Source organism: Ranitomeya imitator, chromosome 4, assembly GCF_032444005.1.
Source record: "Ranitomeya imitator isolate aRanImi1 chromosome 4, aRanImi1.pri, whole genome shotgun sequence".
NCBI classification, from domain to species: Eukaryota; Metazoa; Chordata; class Amphibia; order Anura; family Dendrobatidae; genus Ranitomeya; species Ranitomeya imitator.
In genome coordinates this window covers 285,838,009-285,851,299 of record NC_091285.1, presented here as the reverse complement: position 1 = coordinate 285,851,299, position 13,291 = coordinate 285,838,009, and the positions used below count along the sequence as shown (strand labels likewise).

General features: G+C 45.9%; 1 protein-coding gene across 2 annotated transcripts in view; it reads right to left on the bottom strand.

Moving 5' to 3' along the window:
* Nucleotides 1-12,744, bottom strand: part of FGD6 (FYVE, RhoGEF and PH domain containing 6) — a 172,726-nt gene extending 159,982 nt beyond the window's left edge. The window contains exon 1 of one of the 2 annotated variants that reach the window (XM_069764725.1): nt 12,601-12,744. In XM_069764725.1, coding sequence (XP_069620826.1) covers nt 12,601-12,610 — 10 coding nt within the window. In that variant the 5' untranslated portion in view covers nt 12,611-12,744. The remainder of the gene's footprint in view (nt 1-12,600) is intronic. The other variant, XM_069764724.1, reaches the window with a different exon arrangement.
* Between the last annotated feature and the right edge of the window lie 547 nt (nt 12,745-13,291).

Sequence of the window (13,291 nt, the reverse complement as noted above, 5' to 3'; positions counted from 1 at the left end):
CTGGAATTGAGATCGGACGCCATGTCGCGTTTGGAGAGCCCCTGATGTGCCGAAACAGTGGAAACTCCCCAATTCTAACTGAAACCCTAACCCCAACCCTAACCCTAGCCCTAACCCCAACCCCAACCCCAACCCTAGCCCTAACCCCAGCCCTAACCCCAACCCTAGCCCTAGCCCTAACCCTAGCCCTAGCCCTAGCCCCAACCCTAACCCTAACCCTAGCCCTAACCCTAACCCTAGCCCTATCCCTAACCCTAGCGGGAAAATGGAAATAAATAAATTTTTTTACATTTTATTATTTTTCCCTAACTAAGGGGGTGATGAAGGGGGGTTTGATTTACTTTTATAGCATTTTTTGGGGCGGATTTTTAGGGTTGGCAGCTGTCACACACTAAAAGACGCTTTTTATTGCAAAAAATAGTTTTTGCATCACCACATTTTGAGAGCTATAATTTATCCATATTTTGGCCCACAGAGTCATGTGAGATCTTGTTTTTTTGCGGGACGAGTTGACGTTTTTATTGGTACCATTTTCAGGCAGATGACATTTTTTGATCGCTTTTTATTCCGATTTTTGGGAGGCGGTATGAACAAACACCAGCAATCCCTGAAATTCTTTTAGGGAGGGCGTTTATACCGTTCCACGTTTGTGTGATAAAATTGATAAAGCAGCTTTATTCTTCAGGTCAGTACGATTACAGCGACATCTCAATTATGTAATTTTTTTTATGCTTTGGCGCTTTTACACACTAAAAACTATTTTATATAAAAAAAATAATTGTTTTTGCATCGCTTTATTCTGAGAGCTATAACTTTTTTATTTTCCTGCTGATGCTGTATGGTGGCTCGCTTTTTGCGGGACAAGTTGACGTTTTCAGCGGTACCATGGTTATTTATATCCGTCTTTTTGATCGCGTGTTATTCCACTTTTTGTTCGCCTGTATGATAAAGCAATGTTTTTTACCTTTTTTTTTTTTTTTTTTTTTTTTTTTTTTTTTGCGGTGTTCACTGAAGGAGTTAACTAGTGGGATAGTTTTATAGAGCGGGTCGTTACGGACGCGGCGATACCAAATATGTGTACTTTTATTGTTTTTAATTTACATAAATAAATGGATTTACCGGGAAATGTTTTTTTTTTCTTTATTTGGTGATTTTTTTTATTTATTATTTTTATACATTCTATTTTTTTTTTTTTTTTTACTTTCTACCATTGTCCCAGGGTGGGACATTACTGTATTAGATAAGATCGTTGATCTGACAGTGTGCGTAGCACACTGTCAGATCAACGATCTGACAGGCAAGTTTAGGTGGCTTTCCGGCGCCTGCTCTCAGCAACTCTCAGCAGGCGCCGGCTAGCCAGGTCATTTCATGATCCGGAAGGAGTCCCGCGGCCATCTTGGATCCGGAGACTCCTTCTGGATCACCGGAGCAACGCGATCTCATCGCGTTGCTCCGGTCAGAGAGCGCAGGGAGCCCCCGTCCCTGCGCGATCCCCCTCTATGCCGCTGTCACTACTGACAGCGGCATCAGAGGGGTTAAATGCCCGCGATCGGCGCTAGCGCCGATCGTGGGCATTGCTGCAGGGTGTCAGCTGTCATATACAGCTGACACCCGCACCCGATCACTGCGGCGCTCAGCGCGAGACCGCGGTGATCAATGCGCCGTACTAGTACTGCTGCAGGCACAAATGCAGTGCCGGCAGCGCAGTACTAGTACGGCGCATGTCGCGAAGGGGTTAATATCTAGTACTACAATATTCTACAGATTCCAAACACAGATTCCCTAACTAGACACTCTTATATGCTCAAATGGGAGGAATACCTGGGTAAAACACTGACCGTGGTAGAATGGAGAAATGTTTGGACCAAAGCACCAAGACTGCATCTTGTATTTCATACAAAGAAAATTAGTACAAAATCCTTCATCTCTGGTACCATACGCCTGAATTTTTACATAAAATGGACCCATCTATTCCATCCCTTTGCTGTCGGTGCGCCCCATCTAAAGGTTGTATTTTTCATGTTTTTTTGAACTGTCCTATGATTAGAGATCCATTAGACTGCTCTTACATATGCTGACAGCAGCACGCTGTTTGATTGCCTACCACTGGAAGCAAACCGCTCCACCTTACCAACTAGATCTTTACTCTCACATCAAGGATATAAGAAATCTAAGGGCAGCCCTTAATGACAATATTTTAGAGAGATTTAACCTTATTTAGTCCCCTTGGGATTTCTTTTGGGCCATATTTAAAATATGACCTCTATGAAATGGATATTAATAGGTCACAACATTCTATATCATATCCCCCTCCTTTCCTTTTTTTCTGAGTCGCTAGAGATCTTTTACCCTTTGTAAACTTGAAAATGTATAACTTAAAGTTAAAAGTATTATTATAGAACAATATTGGTTGACAATCTATAAATGATAGTGAAAAATTTAAAATGGCTAAAAACATAAGACACCTACATTATTAATCCAATAGTAGTAAATGGTTAATAAAACACACACACATTAGGAAAAAAAGTATTTTATTGAAATACACAGGGTGCTGTAATAGTTTATTATACTCTTAATCCAAATGACAACCCTCGTTCTGTAAAAAAGGAAAAATAAAAAAACAATATCCCATACCTTTCCACCGTTACAGTCATGTCCCACGATGTAAATCCATCAGGAGGGGGTTAAATAATTTTACAACCAGGAGCCTGCTAATGCAGCTGTGCTCCTGCTTGTAAAAAGTGGGGAATGAATTGGAAGCAGTGAAACGTACAGTAGCTACTTAGACTTGCGGTGCTGCGCCCCCTGCTGGCATAACCTCATATGAACTCTAGCGTGGGAATTTTTCTTAATAATTTCTCACGCTAGAGTTCATATGAGTTTATGCCAGCAGGGGGAAAATCACCGCAAGTCTACGATGCTACGTTCCCCTGCTTCCCATTAATTCCCCAGCTTTTACAGGCAGGCGTGGCTGCATTAGCAGGCTCCTGGTTGTAAAATTATTTAACCCCTTCTGATGGATTTACATCGTGGGACATGACTGACGGCGGAAAGGTATGGGATATTGTTGTTTTTTTATTTTTCCTTTTTTACAGAACGAGAATCGTCATTTGGATTGAGAGTATAATAAACTATTACAACATTTTGTGTCTTTATTTCAATAAAATACTTTTTTCCTAATGTGTGTGTTTTATTAACCATTTACTACTATTGGATTAATAATGTAGGTGTCTTATTGACACCTCTCCATTATTAACCAGGCTTAGTGTCACCTTACAATAGCAAGGTGACATTAACCCTTTATTACCCCACTAGCTGAAGAGCCCGGCGTTGCCTGGGCATAGTAAATATCTGTGGTTAGTTATAGCACGTCACTTCTCTTATTTTCCCATCACGCCTCTCATTTTCCCAATCACATCTCTCATTTTCTCCCTCACACCTCTCATTTTCTCCGTCACTCCTCTCATTCCCGCCTAACACTTGTCATTTCGACCTCACATCTGTCATTTTCCGATCACTACACTATTTTCCCTCACTCCTCTCATTTTGCACTCACACCTTTTCATTTTCACCTCACACCTCTCATTTTCACCTCAGTATATACATGTTTGTCATCTCCCTTATATATAGTATACACCTGTATGTCATCTCCTGTATATAGTATATACCTGTATGTCATCTCCCCTGTATATAGTATATACCTGCTGTGTCATCTCCCCTGTATATAGTATATACCTGTATGTCATCTCCTCCTATATATAGTATATACCTGTACATCTCCTCCTATATATAGTATATACCTGTATGTCATCTCCTCCTATATATATAGTATATACCTGTATGTCATCTCCTTCTATATATAGTATATACCTGTGTGTCATCTCCCCTGTATATAGTATATATCTGTGTGTCATCTCCTCCTGTATATAGTATATACCTGTATGTCATCTTCTATATATATAGCATATACCTGTATGTCATCTCCTCCTGTATATACCTGTAGGTAATCTGCTCCTGCATATAGTATATACCTGTATGTCATCTCCTCCTGTATATAGTATGTACCTGTATGTCATCTCCTCCTTTATATAGTATATACCTGTGTGTCATCTCTCCTGTATATAGTATATATCTGTGTGTCATCTCCCCTGTATATAGTATATACCTGTGTGTCATCTCCTCCTGTATTAGAACTCGTTCACACGTTATTTGCTCAGTATTTTTACCTCAGTATTTGTAAGCTAAATTGGCAGCCTGATAAATCCCCAGCCAACAGGAAGCCCTCCCCCTGGCAGTATATATTAGCTCACACATACACATAATAGACAGGTCATGTGACTGACAGCTGCCGTATGTCCTATATGGTACATTTGTTGCTCTTGTAGTTTGTCTGCTTATTAATCAGATTTTTATTTTTGAAGGCTAATACCAGACTTGTGTGTGTTTTAGGGCGAGTTTCGTTTGTGACTGTGCAAAATTTTGTTGCTGTAGCTGCGAGGCTTCCAACACTTTTCCTTTCACTTTTTTCCCCATTATGTAGATAGGGGCAAAATTGTTTGGTGAATTGGAACGCGCGGGGTTAAAATTTCGCCTCACAATATAGCCTATGACGCTCTCGGGGTCCAGACGTGTGACTGTGCAAAATTTTGTGGCTGTAGCTGCGACGGTGCAGATGCCAATCCCGGACATACACACACATTCAGCTTTATATATTAGATATCCCACCACTACAGGGGAGTGGGAAGAGAGAGGCTAAGTGCCAGAATAGGCGCATCTTACAGATGTGCCTTTTCTGGGCTGGCTGGGGGCAGATGTTTTTAGCCAGGATGGGGGGGGGGGCAATAACCATGGACCCTCTCTAGGCTATTAATATCTGCCCTCAGTCACCAGCTTTCCCACTCTGGCGGAGAAAATTGCACAGGAGCCCACGCCAGGTTTTTCCGCGATTTAACCCTTTATTTTAACACCTAGAGCCCTGTTATGGACCTGGTGGTTAGGAGCACCAGGAACGACCTGATGGTTAAACTGACACAAGACAAGCTCTGGAAAGTGGGAACTCTGCTGACCGCAACCCCTAATCCTATCACACAACTAGAAATAGCCGTGGAGCGTACCTAACACGGCCTAGACGCCTCTTCACAGCCTAAGAGCTAACTAGCCCTAGAAATAGAAAATAAAGCCTACCTTCCCTCAGAGAAATTCCCCAAAGGAAAAGGCAGCCCCCCACATATATTGACTGTGAGTTAAGATGAAAGTCACAAACACAGAAATGAAACAGGTTTCAGCAAAGAGAGGCCCGACTTACTAAACAGACTGAGGATAGGAAAGGTAACTTTGCGGTCAGCACAAAAAACTACAAAAAGACCACGCAGAGTGTGCAAAAAGACCTCCGCACCGACTCACGGTGCGGAGGTGCCACTCTGCATCCCAGAGCTTCCAGCTAGCAAAACAAAATCATGATAGCAAGCTGGACCAGAAAACAATGAACAAATAATAACTAGCAGGGACTTAGCTTCTGCTGGAGTAGACAGGTCACCAGAAGGATCCAAGAGCGAACTGAACCAGTACAAGAACATTGACAGCTGGCATGGAGTAACGATCTGAGTTGAGTTAAATAGAGCAGCCAGCCAACGAATAAACTCCGTCACCTGTGGAAGGAACCTCAGAAGCAGCAACACCACTCACAGCCACCAGAGGGAGTCCATGGACAGAACTCGCCGAAGTACAATTCATGACCACAGGAGGGAGTTCGATAACAGAATTCACAACAGAGCCCCCAAAGTTTGCACACACACTCTAACATTAGTAGTGAGGAATATGCAAACACAAAAAAAAGGGATATGAAATTGTTTACTGTATGTAAACCATGTCGGGTTTGGGAAGGAGATATCAAAAGCCGGCAATTGAATTACCGGCTTTTCTTCTATCTAGCGGCGCTGTATAAAAATATATATATATATATATACTTGATATGGAATGACTAGATAGATAGATAGATAGATAGATAGATATTCACAAATATTTGAGCCCATGGCGTGGATGCATTCTATGTCCGTTTTGCAAGCTGGCGAGAAAATCTCGCAGCACGGATGCCATACAGATTACATACGGAGGTTTACATGCATAAAATACGCAGTCACACCCTGCCTACGGATGATATACGGATCACTGTTTTGGGATCATTTCTGCGTATTACGCCTGTAAAATACGGACCGTATTTCCCTACGCTGGGTGTGACGCCGGCCTAAAGAAAGAAAAACTACAGCAAGAAGCTCAGTAAGTGGCATCATTGGAATCAGGATCGTTCTCTACATTATGCTGCTCTCAGATTAGGTCGTAAAACCAGATTCCCTTTAAATTACGGTTGATGTGCTCAATTCCCAGGCTTACTTCATTGTCAATGTGTGAAAACGATCCCAGGAACAAACATCAGTCTTCAAACCAAATTCTCGTTTCCTTTTTTGGCTACTTGAATACAAATGAAAGTTTCTGTCTGTGGCTTTGGAAGTTTGATGTCTCCATTCTAACCACTTAAGACTATAGGTACCGTCACACTAAGCGACGCTGCAGCGATACCGACAACGATCCGGATCGCTGCAGCGTCGCTGTTTGGTCGCTGGAGAGCTGTCACACAGACAGCTCTCCAGCGACCAACGATCCCGAGGTCCCCGGTAACCAGGGTAAACATCGGGTTACTAAGCGCAGGGCCGCGCTTAGTAACCCGATGTTTACCCTGGTTACCAGCGTAAAAGTAAAAAAAAACAAACACTTCATACTTACCTTCTGCTGTCTGTCCCCAGCGCTGTGCTTTCCTGCACTGACTGTGAGCACAGCGGCCGGAAAGCAGAGCGGTGACGTCACCGCTGTGCTTTCCGGCCGCTGCTTACACAGGGCAGAGAAGCAGAGCGCCGAGGGACAGACAGCTGAAGGTAAGTATGAAGTTTTTTTTTTTTTTTTACTTTTACGCTGGTAACCAGGGTAAACATCGGGTTACTAAGCGCGGCCCTGCGCTTAGTAACCCGATGTTTACCCTGGTTACCAGCGAAGACATTGCTGAATCGGCGTCACACACGCCGATTCAGCGATGTCAGCAGGAAGTCCAGCGACAAAATAAAGTGCTGGACTTTCTGCAGCGACCAACGACAGCACAGCAGGATTCTGATCGCTGCTGTGTGTCAAAATGAACGATATCGCTAGCCAGGACGCTGCAACGTCACGGATCGCTAGCAATATCGTTTAGTGTGACGATACCTTATGTGTTTTGTTTGTTTTCTAAATAAAACGTGTGGTGTGTCCAGTTCAGGCGCATTAGCTATACATACATTATTTGTCCTACTGCCATAAAGTCAGCTAATGTTCAATAAACAAATAAATAGAATTAGAATAGCCAGAGCGCAGAGCCATTGGTCTGTCCATGTAGAACCATTTTCCAAGGAGACACCCCCATACACTACACGCAGCCCTGTATAAACTATGGAGGAATTCCGTTTACAGTAGTGCTCATATCGCCATGCCGAGTTCTCAGCCATCTGCTATACTGATGTACAGTAAGCGCAGCACTTTTTTTTCCCCCAATGTTTTGCAGGAACATGTGGAAGTGACTGAAGCTGGAACCAGCAAACTACAGCCTCGAATATATCAAATAAACATCCTGTGGTCTACAAGCCTGCACACAAGGGGAAGCACTTCACCTTCAAAGTGTGACCCCTACATCCATGATACAGACAGACAGTCATTCTAAACATTTCCTTCCTGAAGACATTGGATTGCCTGTAATGCCCCACACATTTCCAACATGACCAATCCAGAAACATGACCACTCACAGGGTAAAAGAATGGCACCTCCTGTGACCAGACAAAACACCATTGGCCCCGATTCATCATGTGGGGGGAGTTTTAAGATTTTTTTTTATTATTTTTTTTTTTTTTAACTTGTGGCATTTTTTGTTACAAATTCATTAACATGGCGCACGTGATTTGTGAATATTGCACAAAATCAAAAATTGTGAGTTTTCTTCATGACTTGAACCGTAATTCCGACTTTTAGTGTAATTAATAGCATATTTTGCAAAATGTCCATTCCCTATCCTTGAGAACTGTACTGGCACCAGGCACTTTATATGTATCTTATAATGTCTGCCAATGATGCATGTCATTATTAAACTTTTGATTCATTGGGGCCATTCATATACAAACACTTTATTTTAATAACATCTATAATAAACACAAATATAGATATATATTTAGATACTTAGTAGTGCCTTCTTTATTTGCTGGTACTTGATACTTTGAAGGCATATATCTCGTAATGCAGTTATACATATAGTGACCTCCCGCGGTCCTCCTCTGGGGACTTACTTCATATCAAAAAATGTTGCAGAAATTGCTGATGAACAGAAGAGAAATTGCCTCTTTTGAGAGGAAGGACTGGACATCTGCAACAAATTTTGCAACTTTTTGAAAAGTTCCAAATGATTAAATTAGACACATCAGAAAACCCTAATCGGCAGTGACAAGCTTAAAAAAAATGAATACATAAAATAGAATTAAAATAGACACAAGTAGAAAGATGGATTTGGTACAAAAGGAAAACCAAAACAACAGGCACAAATGGAATAATGACTCAGGCCCAATATACTGCTTGTTCCCGATCACCGGACACGATACCAATCTACAAATAGGTAGATTCCATCCGTACCTACTGTACACCAGCGCGCTACTAGGCACAACCCGACCAATCACAAGAAGACGTGCCAATCCGAAGAGTCAGAAAGAAAAGCAAGACGACATTAGCAATCACTATGTGACCGAGTATTCCCATCATGTGCATGTATGGCATATCCTGATAGACCACAAATATATAGGAGGTGCAGCTATCCCCAATGTTCCTATCCCAAGAACGGGGCGCCAGGACATGTCAGAATTCCCATGTATAGGGACAACCTCTCCAGGGACAGTGTGAGGGTCCCGCGCTCAGGCTGCCGTCACACTAGCAGTATTTGGTCAGTATTTTACATCATAAGCCAAAACCAGGAATGGAACAATTAGAGGAAAAGTATAATAGAAACATATGCACCACTTCTGCATTTATCACCCACTCCTGGTTTTGGCTTACAAATACTGATGTAAAACACTGACCAAATACTGATAGTGTGACGGCAGCCTCAGAGAGACGTGGACATCATCCACTATACCCCAATGTATGTAAAGGTACCGTCACATTAAGCGACGCTGCAGCAATATAGACAACGATGCCGATCGCTGCAGCGTCACTGTTTAGTCATGTGGTCGCTGGAGAGCTGTCACACAGACAGCTCTCCAGCGAACAACGATGCCGAAGTCCCCGGGTAACCAGGGTAAACATCGGGTTACTAAGCGCAGGGCCGAACTTCGTAACCCGATGTTTACCCTGGTTACCATTGTAAATGTAAAAAAAAAAAAAAAAACACTACATACTTACATTCCGGGGTCTGTCGCCTTCCCCGGTGTCAGCGCCAGCCGTAAAGCAGAGCAGTGACGTCACCGCTGTGCTCTGCTTTACGGCCGGCGCTGACACAGTGCAGGGAAGCTGACGCCGGGGGATGTGACAGACACCGGAATGTAAGTATGTAGTGGTTTTTTTTTTTTTACATTTACAATGGTAACCAGGGTAAATATCGGGTTACTAAGCGCGGCCCTGCGCTTAGTAACCCGATGTTTACCCTGGTTACAAGTGAACACATCGCTGGATCGGCGTCACACACGCCGATTCAGCGATGTCAGCGGGTGATCCAGCGAAGGAATAAGGTGCTGGCCTTCTAGCTCCGACCAGCGATGTCACAGCAGGATCCTGATCGCTGCTGCGTGTCAAACACAACGATATCGCTATCCAGGACGCTGCAACGTCACGGATCGTTATCGTTCTAAAGTTGCTCAGTGTGAAGGTACCTTAAGAAGAAAGGACACAACAATGACTGATGGTATTGGAGATGAAAAGCCACTCAGTGCATGGAGTTACTGTCACATCTGGCCCCTAGGGGACATGGCTGCCATACAGCGGGGTCTCCAGCTACGTATCATTCAGCAGTGCACTGCATACTGCCAGCACCTCGCCTGCCGACACACACACACAGTGGAAGCAGTGACCGGCACCGGGCTCATCCTCCCGACACACACACACAGTGGAAGCAGTGACCGGCACCAGGCTCATCCTCCCGACACACACACACACACACACACACACACACACACACACACACACAGTGTAAGGGTATGTGTCCACTTTCAGGATTGCATCAGGATTTGGTCAGGATTTTATGTCAGTATTTGTAAGCCAAAACCAGGAGTGGGTGATAAATACAGAAGTGGTGCTTATGTTTCTATTATACTTTTCCTCTAATTGTTCCACTCCTGGTTTTGGCTTACAAATACTGATGAAAAATCCTGACCAAATCCTGATGCAATCCTGAACGTGGACACATACCCTAAGGCTGCCGTCACACTAGCAGTATTTGGTCAGTATTTTACATCCGTATCTGTAGCCAAAACCAGGAGTGGAACAATTAGAGGAAAAGTATAATAGAAACATGTGCACCACTTCTGCATTTATCACCCACTCCTGGTTTTGGCTTACAAATACGGAGGTAAAATACTGACAGTGTGATGGCAGCCTGAGCACTGACCGGCACCGGGCTCATCCTCCCGACAGACACACACACACACACACACAGTAGACACACACACACACACACCAGTGGAAGCAGTGACCGGCACCGGGCTCATCCTCCCGACACACACACACACAGTACACACACACACACACTCAGGGTAAGCAGTGACCGGCACCGGGCTCATCCTCCCGGCACACACACATATATATACACACACACACACACACACACACAGTAAGCAGTGACCGGCACCGGGCTCATCCTCCCGACACACACACACAGTACACACACACACACTCAGGGTAAGCAGTGAACGGCACCGGGCTCATTCTCCCGGCACACACACACAGTACACACACACATACTCAGGGTAAGCAGTGAACGGCACCGGGCTCATCCTCCCGGCACACACACATATATATACACACACACACACAGTAAGCAGTGACCGGCACCGGGCTCATCCTCCCGACACACACACACAGTACACACACACACACTCAGGGTAAGCAGTGAACGGCACCGGGCTCATTCTCCCGGCACACACACACACACATACTCAGGGTAAGCAGTGAACGGCACCGGGCTCATCCTCCCGGCACACACACATATATATACACACACACACAGTAAGCAGTGACCGGCACCGGGCTCATTCTCCCGGCACACACACACAGTACACACACACATACTCAGGGTAAGCAGTGAACGGCACCGGGCTCATCCTCCCGGCACACACACATATATACACACACACACAGTAAGCAGTGACCGGCACCGGGCTCATCCTCCCGACACACACACACAGTATACACACACACTCAGGGTAAGCAGTGAACGGCACAGGGCTCATCCTCCCGGCACACACACATATATATATACACACACACACAGTAAGCAGTGACCGGCACCGGGCTCATCCTCCCGGCACACACACACACAGTAAGCAGTGACCGGCACCAGGCTCACCCTCCCGGCACACACACATATATATACACACACACACACACACAGTAAGCAGTGACCGGCACCGGGCTCATCCTCCCGGCACACACACATATATATACACACACACACACACAGTAAGCAGTGACCGGCACCGGGCTCATCCTCCCGGCACACACACATATATATACACACACACACACACAGTAAGCAGTGACCGGCACCGGGCTCATCCTCCCGGCACACACACATATATATACACACACACACACACAGTAAGCAGTGACCGGCACCGGGCTCACCCTCCCGGCACACACACACATATATATACATACACACACACACAGTAAGCAGTGACCGGCACCGGGCTCATCCTCCCGGCACACACACATATATATACACACACACACACACAGTAAGCAGTGACCGGCACCGGGCTCACCCTCCCGGCACACACACACATATATATACATACACACACACACAGTAAGCAGTGACCGGCACCGGGCTCACCCTCCCGGCACACACACATATATATACACACACACACACTGTAAGCAGTGACCGGCACCGGGCTCACCCTCCCGGCACACACACATAAATATACATACACACACACAGTAAGCAGTGACCGGCACCGGGCTCACCCTCCCGGCACACACACACATATATATATACATACACACACACACACACAGTAAGCAGTGACCGGCACCGGGCTCACCCTCCCGGCACACACACATATATATATACACACACACACACACACACACACACACTGTAAGCAGTGACCGGCACCGGGCTCATCCCCGGGCTGTGAGGCAGAAGTTCCCATGCACGGACAGTGAGCCGCTCTCACACTATGAGGAGCACTGGTACTTGCCGTTGTAGAACTCCTCAGAAGAGCTGAAGTTCTCGTCCCCGCGTGTGGCGACCTCCCCGTACTGTATGGAGGCAGCCGAGCACTGCTGTGCCCCTGGCACCGACCACCCCTGCCAGCACTCACCAGAACTCATGTTGTACCATGGAGGGTCGCTCCTAATCCATACTACCGGGCAGTCGGCGCTCGGCTCCTGGGGCTGCTCCGGGATGAACTCCGCCGTGTGTCCGAACTCGGGGCCGCCTGGCGGAGCTGGGAGATGCCGCTTCCCACTATGGTAAAGAGGGAGGAGGGGAGTGCCCGAATGACGTCACCACCCTACGGCTCACCAGACTGCGACTGCGCATGCGTGGACGGACTCCTAGTATTTAGTATTACACGTATTGAGTGAGTGCTAAGATGCTCCTGCTCCAGTACTAGTGGCGTGTGCATCACTCCTCTGATCTGCAGCCTGAAAGTACCTCAGTCCTGTCACCTGCAGCACGTGCCTCACTATTGTCACCTGCAGCCCGTGCCTCACTACTGTCACCTGCAGCCCGTGCCTCACTACTGTCACCTGCAGCCTGTGCCTCACTATTGTCACCTGCAGCCCGTGCCTCACTACTGTCACCTGCAGCCTGTGCCTCACTATTGTCACCTGCAGCCTGTGCCTCACTATTGTCACCTGCATTCCGTGCCTCACTACTGTCACCTGCAGCCCGTGCCTCACTATTGTCACCTGCAGCCCGTGCCTCACTACTATCACCTGCATTCCGTGCCTCACTATTGTCACCTGCAGCCCGTGCCTCACTACTGTCACCTGCAGCCTGTGCCTCAC